At 48.1% G+C, this 10,266-nt stretch overlaps 1 protein-coding gene across 1 annotated transcript in view; it reads left to right on the top strand.

Moving 5' to 3' along the window:
* Nucleotides 1-9,464, top strand: part of Tmem163 (transmembrane protein 163) — a 239,085-nt gene extending 229,621 nt beyond the window's left edge. Inside the window, exons 6-8 of the mRNA XM_004836102.3 lie at nucleotides 231-342; nucleotides 7,123-7,264; nucleotides 8,443-9,464. Coding sequence (XP_004836159.1) covers nucleotides 231-342; nucleotides 7,123-7,264; nucleotides 8,443-8,503 — 315 coding nt within the window. The 3' untranslated portion in view covers nucleotides 8,504-9,464. The remainder of the gene's footprint in view (nucleotides 1-230; nucleotides 343-7,122; nucleotides 7,265-8,442) is intronic.
* The last annotated feature ends 802 nt before the right edge of the window (nucleotides 9,465-10,266 follow it).

Below are 10,266 nucleotides of genomic sequence, written 5' to 3' on the forward strand. Positions count from 1 at the left end.
TACATAAAGGGCTTCTAAATAAATATAAATCTGAATATCTGCTTTAATCGTCTTTTCTAAGTCCCAGAGAGAGTTAACAGAGCTATGAAAGTGTACAGCACACACCCACCTGGTGGCAGCATACCTAACTACTTTTTCTTGGAACAAAGCAGATTTTTAAGGCGAGTGGTTTGCAGATGACCTGCTGTAGCAGGAGACAAACTGTTGAAACCTGGAACTTTCTTTTCTAGGATGATTTCCTGTTCAGCGTTTCCATTTTAAGTGGGATCCTTTGCAGCATCCTGGCTGTGCTGAAGTTTATGCTGGGGAAGGTTCTGACCAGCAGAGCACTTATAACAGATGGTGAGTAAGGCCAGTGTGCCTGATCTCTGGGAGTAAGCCCATGGCGAGGGAGGATGCTGTCTGGGTCATTTTGTAGCTGCTTATCTTGCAGGAGAACTCAACAATTTAGAATCCATTTACCCCACCCCCCTCCTCCACATGCTGTTTAATGATTCCCTGGGCTCCTATAACAGGGTAGACATCTCAGGCCCTGAGAATTTAATAAACCTTTTGTGAATCCCCTGTATCCTGACCTAACAGGGAGGCTCGGGACTCCCAGCCTCTCAATCATAAAACACAAGAGTCTGGCTTCCCAGACTCTTAAGTTGAATGGTTCCAAGTAAAAAGTAAATTTTTTTCTCTGGATTCTTTACATTTTCCTCTGTAAATTCTCCATGTTCCTGTTCCCTTCAGCTAGTGAGCTGGTCATATAGGGGTTTAGGTTGTAATGACCAGGTACCTGTGTGGGGGCAGCCATCCATGAATTCTCTGGTTAAAACCCAAATCAGACAGAAAAGCCTTTGTGTGTCTCTGTGGGTCTGGGGGATCTTCCCATGTGGCTCTTTGGAATGACAGGGAATAGGGTGCGTGACTGCTGGTGAAGTGCACCTTGGGTCCCAAACTAGCATTGACATAAACAAGAGATTTGACAAACAGAACCACCTGCCCATTTTATTCTCATTCATTCTTGAAATGTCCAGGATCTAAGGGTTTGTAGTAAAGTAGTGGGGCAGTCAGTGTATAGGCTTGGGGTGTATCTGTACAAAATAGAGCAGAAAGCAGTGGATTGACCTCTTTTCTTTCTCTTCCTTCCCTTTGCCTTCTTCCCTCCCTTTCTTTCAAGTAAAGAAAGACTCCTCCCTCCCAAATCCTCAAAGTTCTTTGACATGTGAAATGCATGAGGGTGGTGGGTGGCTTTGGACTAAGAGGATGCTGCACCAGAAGGCAACATAGGATAGGCTCTGATCCCTCTTCCTGGCCCATGTCGATGCCTCATTATGTGTGGATCTGGGCTTTACACAGTGGAATCCAGGGACATGAAGAAGTCAAAATGTTTCCAACCAAGGACTGAGCTCAGGTCTGAGAATCTTTCCAGCCTCTGTCTACACTGCTGGCTCCCCACTTCTTGCTCTTGTCTGTAGCGTTGTCTCCTGAAGGCATGAGGAGGTCCCAGATGTGTGGCCCTAGTTGCCTTGGCAAGGGCATCACCTGTGCAGAAGGATGCAGGTGGGGGTTCCTTTGAAAGGCCTGAAGGAGTGGGGTTGCATGATTTGACATACTGACTGTAAAACAAGGTGACTCCAGGTCCTAACCAGCTGACACCTATCACCAGCCTGGCAACATTGAAATTGGTGGTGAGATGTTTGTTAAAAAGATTCCTGGCCTCACCTGTTGATCTCAAGGGCAAAAAACTGAGGTGGGGCCCAGAAACAGGCATTTCATAGCTGTCATCCACGTTGTGCACACTGAGTTTTTTGCTGCCTCCAGGGCCACCCCAAAGGGCTAGGCACAGTGTCACCCCAGGAAGGTGGACCCTGCTGTATTCAGTGTCTCCTGAAAGAGCTGAAGGATGAGTGGGCAGTCAGCTGCTTGAGTTTGGGTTTCCCAGCCGCCTTTGAGGTTCCTTTACATCTCTCTGATGAACACAGCTCTGGCCCAGGTCCTTAGTCCTTGCCTTCTCAGAGCCATGTTCCTCCCTCTCCTTATGTCTTCTTACCTGGAACACAACAGGCAAGTAGCCACACCAGGAGGACAGCACAGACAAACAGCTTTCTGAGCTCCTGGGGTGAGGACACAGGGCAGCTTGGGGGCCTGATTCTCCATGTGCCAGTCAGTCCCCTTTTCCCTCTACTTGCAGACACCTGGCATCTGTATGTATCCCGCTGACTGCAGTCAGGCTGCAGAAACCTGAGTGTGGACCAGCAGTTAGACCCAACATCAGACCTGCCCAGGACCATGGGGTGTTCCTCCACCCTCAGCAATAATCCTTTTGCTTTGGCTGGTGGTTTTTCCTTAACATTATAGCAATTTCATGTCCAAATTTCTATTTAGGCAAAGTCACTGTACTTCCACCATTTTATATGGTGTACAGAGGACAACCGAATGCTACTTAGGGTTCTCTAATAACTTCTGACTTTTTCACCCACACAACCATTTACACTAAAGCAATATTTCCACCATACTTTTAAACCAGGAAGGAGGGGGAAATTACAAAGAGAAGTGGGTAGTTGAAGTGAAAATTGTCCCACAAACAGGGCAAAGCTGTCCTCCAGGCAGAGGGAGCCCTGTGGTTCAGGAGAAGACCCTAAGAGGTGGACCAGGGCAGGTCACAGTAGGACTGGAGTTTGGCTATTTTGCCAAACGCACAGCAGATGAGATGACATGACTGATGTGCTTTGAAGACCCCCCTTGGTAACTGGTGGTGGGGAAAAGAGTGGAGAGAAGTAAGACTGAAGCAATGAGAAGTCTCTGGGGAGCTAAAGAGAGTGGCAGCTTGGATCCTGTGAAGATAGAGCGGGTGGAGAGAAGGGTGGATATTTATAAAACATGCAGGGCTTTGGGGCACATGGCGGTGGGGTTTGATAGAGAGAGATGCTGTTCCAGGGAGCAGAGGCAGCCCCTTCCCCAGCCTGTTTCCCATAGGGGGCCCTTGCGCCTGGGAATGGATTGGTCTCAGTGAATTCTTGGCAGTAATTGCAGCCTCCTGCTAATTGTATTGTCTGGGATGTTTTACTCATTCATTGATTAGCAGAAGTAGGGAGTGATCTGTAATTATCTCCCCTGGTTCTCTCACTTTGGAGGTGGGCAGGGTGGAGATTTGCCAGCCATGGTTGTCGGTAATGTTGTGGGTTCTCTAAGGGGCTGGCTCTGGAACCCATACCTTGGATACTGCCCTGCTGAGCTGAGCCAAGTGCCTTTTCTGTGCAAGGAAGTAGGTTCAGCAAACTGCTAGTCCTGTAGGGAGGGAAGCAGGAAGGAGGAAGGGAGGCCCTTATCTGTCGCAGGTCTCTGGGACCCTGCAGGACTGGGTCACAGTGACTCTGCCATGTCCTTCATTGCAGGGATGTGTCCTTAAAGCTAGGAAGCAGGTTTTCGGGGAAAGGGGACAGAAGGGCATGGATGGTAAATTCCAGATTTGCCCATTTTGTTATGCAGATTTTGTCTAGTTTGATTTTGTTGCTTCAGATATTTAGTCAACATACATATTGCAGTTGGGACTAGGATGAAACTTGCTTTGCATTAGTTAAAGTACAATGGAAGCTGGGGGTGTAGCTCAGTGGTAGAGCAGTTTCCTAGCATGCATGACATCCTATGTTCCATCCCCAGCAGTGCAAAAACTGTGTGTGCATGCACATGTATATGCATTGTTTAACAAATACTATGCCTGAGGGACATTCCGAACAGGGGCCCAGGGCTCAACTTCAGTTCTATCCACAGGGACAGCTGGGGAGAGCTGAGAAATCCCTCACAAGGGGCCTGTCATGACTGTTCTGCTCTCTTCCAAGTCTAAAATACTTAGAGAGTCTGTCGATTTTTCAAGCATATGAAAAACTTTATCAGAACATTCTTCATAAAATTAACATGCCTAATTATACAGATTCAGAATCAGTCATTAAAGCCAGACTGGAGGGCCCTTCAATCAGGATGTCCCTGGTTATTATATGTTAACTCACAGACAGACCTGGTTAGGATTGCTCTGTGGTTTTAACTGAGGGGACAGGGACCAGCTCATGTGACGGAGTGGCTACCAGAGCCTGGTGTGCTGCCCTTGGTGCAGTGGCTGATGGGGAACAGGGCTGGTGCTCCGCTTCTTCCTGCAGGATGTGACTGGGAAAGCTACAGAATTCTGAGGGGTGTGGTAGGGTAGCTATGTCCTGCACGTGCGTTCTGATGCAGGCTCACAAGAGGTGGAGCTGAAATGAGTCGGCCTTTGTCATGTGAAAGGTGAGCCAAACCATCAAATAGGATACCTGCCCCCCCAAAATGCAGGTGAAGGAGGCCAATGTGCCTCAGGTCCTTAGGCTGGGCTGTCCGCTGTGCTGGCAGGTAGCGCCTGATGACTTGGTAGAGCTGAGTGGACATCTAGTGGCTGCCTGGGGAACTTCAGGGTCTCTCCATCTTTTCTAAACACCATTGTCTCAGGGCTACTTAACAGTTCAGCAAGGGGTGGCTCCCTCTCTCTGGGGATAATAGAGCATAGGCCATGCCCCACGTGGCTCCTTCCGCCTCTCCATCTGGTAATTCACTAATTAATGTGGTGATCATTCGTGTCCCTGATAAATGCCAGGCACTGTTCTGGGACTTGGAATATAGCAAGGAAAGGAAATACTCCTGTCTTTAAGCTTAGGTTTCTAATGGGAAAGAAAGATGGCCAAAGTAGCATGTCAGGTGGAGAAGAGTCATTGGGAAAAATGAAGTGGTGAGGATGAGGGGGTGGGGCTGGTGGGTAGGGAGAAAGTGCCTTAGGGCTCAGGCCCAAGGTGCAGAGTCCTGTGAAGTTCCAAGGCATTTGGGAGAAGCAGGAGGGGGTGGTGCAGCAGCATGAAGTCTGAGTGGGACTTGAAATAGTAATAGGCACTTTTCCAATAGAGGGTTTGGACTGTTGTCCACTTACATAAGGTTATGCTGGCACTCCGGCTGGTGTCAGAGAATGGGTGGGCAGCTGGAGGGGAAGCTGGTGAAGACTGGTAGTGGGCATATGGGTTGGGCCAGTGGGGCTGGTGAGAGGAAGGTAGTGATGAGACTAATTTGTGACCATAGCAGGTGGCAAGAATTACTTGCTAGATTGCTCGGTGGGTGTGAGAGAAGTCAATGGGCTCAGAGTTTTGGGTGGCAGGAGGGTGAGGTGTTTAGGGGCAGGAAATGATTGTTTTGTTCATATTCCATAAGTGAATCAGTAGACGAGGGGACAGTTCAGGATAAAGGACAGACATTTGTGAGACGCTGGCTCACTGGGAAGAGTGTGTGCACAGAGGGAAACTGCAGAGGGCTGAGCCCAGGCTACTAGGATGGAGATGAGGAGGAGCCAGCAACGGAGGCCGGGAAGGAAATTGCTGGAGAGGAAGGAGGAAAGCCAGGAGTGAGCAAGGCTGGAATGCCTAGGAAGAAGGGGAGCCATGTACCCATGAGACACATAGTCACAGATGACCTTAGGAAGGGTTTAGGAGGGAGGAACCTGAGCAGAATGGGAGGCATGAAGGTGAAGAGAGCTTAGGAAGACAACTCTTCAGGGGGTTCTGTGCAGGGCAATAGTACATGGAGGGGAAGACAGGGTCAAGGAAGGAGTTGTACTGCATGGATGGTAAAGTAGGTTCATCCTAGAGGGAAAGATCCAGGAAAGAGGGAAGTGAGCAGGTTTGCAGAGGTTGTCCTTATATAGGAACAGAGAAGACGAGAGGTTGCCATTGCATGGTGGCTTTGGTGCTGACAAGATGAAATATTCTTGTCCAATCCTAAGTGCTCTAAGAACAAGGCCGAGTCACTCGCTGAGCTTTGGAGAGGGTGTGAGGTGAAGTCCATAGCCAAGTGTCACAGGCCTGTCTGTAAGATGCCCGTGCAGCCCTCGGGTTTATCTTGTGGTCATTAGTAGGGAGGAGTCAATAGATGTCCCCTCCTTGGAACTGCTGAGCATGCTTCTGACCCAAGCTTTGCTTCTATCATTCCTACTCTTCAGACTTTCTTGGGAGTAAGACAGAATCATGTGTTTTAGGATGATTTCCATTCTGTTGCTTTTAGCCAGAGTAGGCTTTTGAATTCAGCGAGAACATGGTACTATTAGAGAGAGGGAGTTGGGCTGGGGATTTAGCTCAGTGGCATAGCACCTCCCTGGTGAGCGTGAGGTCCTGAGTTTGATCCCTGATACCAAAAAAAGGGAGTTGAGCCTGGAATGAGGCATTGAGAGGTGACTGGCCCTGTGTAGACATGGAGCTCCTCTAGGGGAACCTCATGATGCTGAAGCAAGCCAGGAACTTTGATTCACGTCACTGGGAGAGCCCAGAGCCATTCCCTTCCCATGTGGCCTTTGAAACTCACAGGTAAAAGACAAATGTGATGTATAAGTTGTGGAATCCAGAGGATGTAACAGGTGAAAGGAGATGATTATCAATATATATTAGCTCTAGTTCTGCATTTATTGCTGTTTCTCCAGGTGTGCAACTCAATTAAAACTTCGCATTGCTCTTCTGGAGCCAGAGGGAAGATCCTTAGGCAAAGGAAACTGCAGAGGGAATGGGTGCAGGGTCAGGTGGAACCCCAGCCCCACCCTTCTCCACTGACTTGGTTAATTTAACCTCCCTCTGCTTAGTTTAGTTTTCCTATTGGTGAAGCTGAGAAAGTTGATATGCAACTAAAACACCCAGTTTGGGACCTGGCCTAGCAGACATTAGACAGATTCGCATCACCAAGGACTTGAATGTCTACCCTACACCAAGCACTATTGTGGACTCTGTGAATTCAACAGCAAACCAAGCTCCTGTTTGTCACCAGGTTTGCATTAGTGGGTGTGGGAAGAAGACCAAAATGAACCACACACGTACTGTCACTTGGGTGTAAGTACTTGGAAAAGAAACAGAAATGAAGAGGTAGAGACTGAAGGTGAGTGTGATAGCTGTCTAGGGAGGTCCCTGGTGACACTGGGACAGAGATTAACGAGCCTCGTAAGTGCCTCAGGTTGTGGCTATCATGGGCGAGAGATCTTCCAGACACCTTTCTCTGGCACATGCTCCAGAACAGGGAGGAATTTTGGTGGCTAATAAAGATGGTTTGACACCGCCACCTGGCATCTTTCTGCTTCTTTTGCAGGCTTTAACTCCCTCGTGGGCGGCGTGATGGGCTTCTCCATTCTTCTTAGTGCAGAAGTGTTCAAGCACAATGCAGCAGTCTGGTACCTGGATGGCAGCATCGGGGTGTTGATTGGCCTCACAATATTTGCCTATGGGGTCAAGTATGTTCCTTTTATCTTTACTTTGCTGATGGCCAAGAGTGCTTTTCTTTCCACCTCCTCCTTTAGCTAGGAAATGACAGAGCAGGATCCCGAGAATCACATCTTGTTCCTGTGCCCTTCTGAGCCTAATCTGTCAGGTGACTGGAAACCACCTCCCCCTACCCCAGCAAGGTTCAGTTGTTCTTGTAGCTAACAAGAAGTTAGGCAGACTCTTGTGGCACAAAAGCTTTAAGCCTCTTATCAAAAAGGATTCCTTTATTTTTGTGTGTTGTCTTTACCACCAAGTGGTTCCCCCTTTAGCCATTTCTGACCGGAAGATGTGTACTCCTCCCTTTCTCTATACTGGTGGCTTTCACAGTGTCTCTGGCTAGCATCTCTGTATGGCTTCCTCACTGTGGAGGTCTTCTTGCCAGACATGGGTGATGGCATGGTTGGGGAGGTCAAGCAGTTCCATGGGATCAGAGCTGGACCTGACTTTGTTAAAATGTTTCCCATCTCCCACTGTGATGCTCTACTCAAAACCAGGCATAGTTATAAGGGTTGGTGAGGACGTAGAGATTCGGACCCACTACAATGCTGGTGGGAATGCACGTGGTGCTGCTGCTTTGAAGAACTTGGCAATTCCTCAAAATGTGAAATATGGAGATACCATGTGACTTAGCATATACTCCAGAGAAGCTGAAGCCACACATCCATGCCCAAACTTGTACATCAGTGTTCACAGGAGGCACAAGTAGAAACCATCTCGCAGCTGATGAGTGGATAAATGTAGATCTGTACAGTGAACTTACTCAGCCATCAGAAGGAATTAAGTACCAATGCACACTGCAGTGTGGATAACCTCAAACATTATGCCAAGTGAAGGAAGCTAGATAAAAGTGCCACATAGTATGATTGCTTTTATCTGGAATACCCAGTATATGCAACTCCTTAGAGATGAGATAGGTTCTTGGTGCTGGGGTAGGTGTGGAGGAGAGAATGGGGATTTGCTGTTAGTGCGAGTGGGTTTATTTATGGGATGACAAAAATGTTCTGGAATTAGGGTAGTGGGGATGATTGCACCAACACCTGACTGTAATACAAACCCCTGGTCTGTAAACTATTTCCAAGTGTGTTTGACAGCCTGTGAATGAAGAAATGTGGTATGGATGTGACCACGTCTGCCTTCCTCTCTGCAGGCTCCTCATCGACATGGTGCCAAGGGTGAGGCAGACGCGTCACTACGAGACATTCGAGTGAAGGTGGCTGGGGCCGGCATGGGCCCCATCTGCATGAAGACTGTCAAGGTGACCAGAGGTTTCCATGCCGGCAGACAGTGCCAACACTCAACTGAACATGGTTTGTCTGTTTATTGGAAGTTTTCTTTCATACAGTTCGTCCTCACAAGCCAAGATCTGCTCAGCGGGTGGATGTGCCTCACACGCTCACACCATGGCTGTCACACACATTAGGACTGTGTTCAGAGGAGGGGACCCGCTTCCCCATCCGGAGCCGGAACTGATGTTTTCGATATTCTGGAGTAAGACAGTTCTTGTGGGTAGGGTAAGAGCCCATCCGTGGTTCTCTAAGCCTGAAACAGACAGTGACTGACCAGGTCCACCTCCTCGGTAGTGTGTGTAGCCCCAGCCACCACCTGGTTCGAGAGTCGCTCCTGGCAGATTTTAAGGAAGACCGTGCCCTTTTGTCCCACATCCCCGTAAAAACCCCAAACCATCAGTATATCCTCCTTGATTTCTATCAGTGTACTTCATTAGTTTCATACTGTTTTACTAATTCTAAACCTAAACAGATTTGTTCAAAAGGAGGCCATTCTATTTTTTAAAGTACTTAGTGATACACATACGAGCTTTGCATGGACAAGCTAAATAAGCACATAACCCTTTCTCATATGTTCAGGACCTGCACATCCATGTAAAAACAGGATCCATTTTTGAAAGATGTGAAACTAGTTTATTTGTAATAAATAATGATATAATCCGTATATGCATATATCTATATGCTGTGTTAAGTGGTAATGGTACAGTACAGTGTGTGAGATGGTTTACTCCTCTGTAAGGAATGAGACATTCTCAGTTGATGTAACGTTAGGTGTAGATTCCGTACCTGTCCCCTTCCCTGGAATGTTCTGTACCTCTCACAGTACTGCCTGTCCAGGCAGCAGTGTCTGGACAATAAAGACCTTTACCTGTTTTGTATGGTATGGGGAGGTCGTCCTTTGAGAGACGTCATTGTGCGGCAGCAACACATGGGCCTGATGTCTTTACAGCTCTCGCCATGGGTAGGCTTTCCATTGTAGCTGAAGGATAACTTGGAAGGGGTTGCTTGTGCCTGGGACTGGCGGTAAAAGCCAACATGTTGGACTGTTGCAAGGGGCTTCATGGCCTCTGTGGCTCAGCCTGACACATGTATTAGGGGGAGCTGAAGGCCCTGGCAGGCTATCTTGCCTGGAACATGGAGGTGGCCGCTACCCAGGTCTCTCACTCCAGCATTCAGTGCCCTGTGCCCCTACCCCCTCCAACTGGTTAAAGGAAGGTCCAGGTCGAGCATCCCTAACTGAAATCCAAAATGCGAAGTGTGTATAGGTACATCGAAACATTCATTTCCCACCTAGGCTTGGGTCCTATCCTCCAGATATCTCATGTATATGCAAATGTTCTACAATCCAAACTTGTCCCGGGCATTTAGATCAGTTAGGGGACAACCTGTACTTCATTATATAAAGGCAAGGCTGCTTCTGTGTGTGGCTTCCCCAGACAGTACTCCAGTGAGCCTTCTATGAGATGTTATGAACGCACTAAGATAGGCCAGATGTTTGGGAAATGCAGGTTGAGCGCGTTTCTTTTCTGCAGGATTTCTCACTATATTTAATATACATTGTATGGGGGCAGGGGCACAACCACGATGTGCCTTTCCCCAAACAGAGGTATTTGGCATTTCTTCAGCACTTTTAAGAACTTGTGTCTCACCAAACATGGGCTGCAAACTGTGTGGCAGTCTGTCGT

The sequence above is a fragment of the Heterocephalus glaber genome, unplaced genomic scaffold, assembly GCF_053883595.1.
Source record: "Heterocephalus glaber isolate CG9 unplaced genomic scaffold, H.glaber_assembly_v1.0 deba00000347, whole genome shotgun sequence".
Lineage (NCBI taxonomy): Eukaryota > Metazoa > Chordata > Mammalia > Rodentia > Bathyergidae > Heterocephalus > Heterocephalus glaber.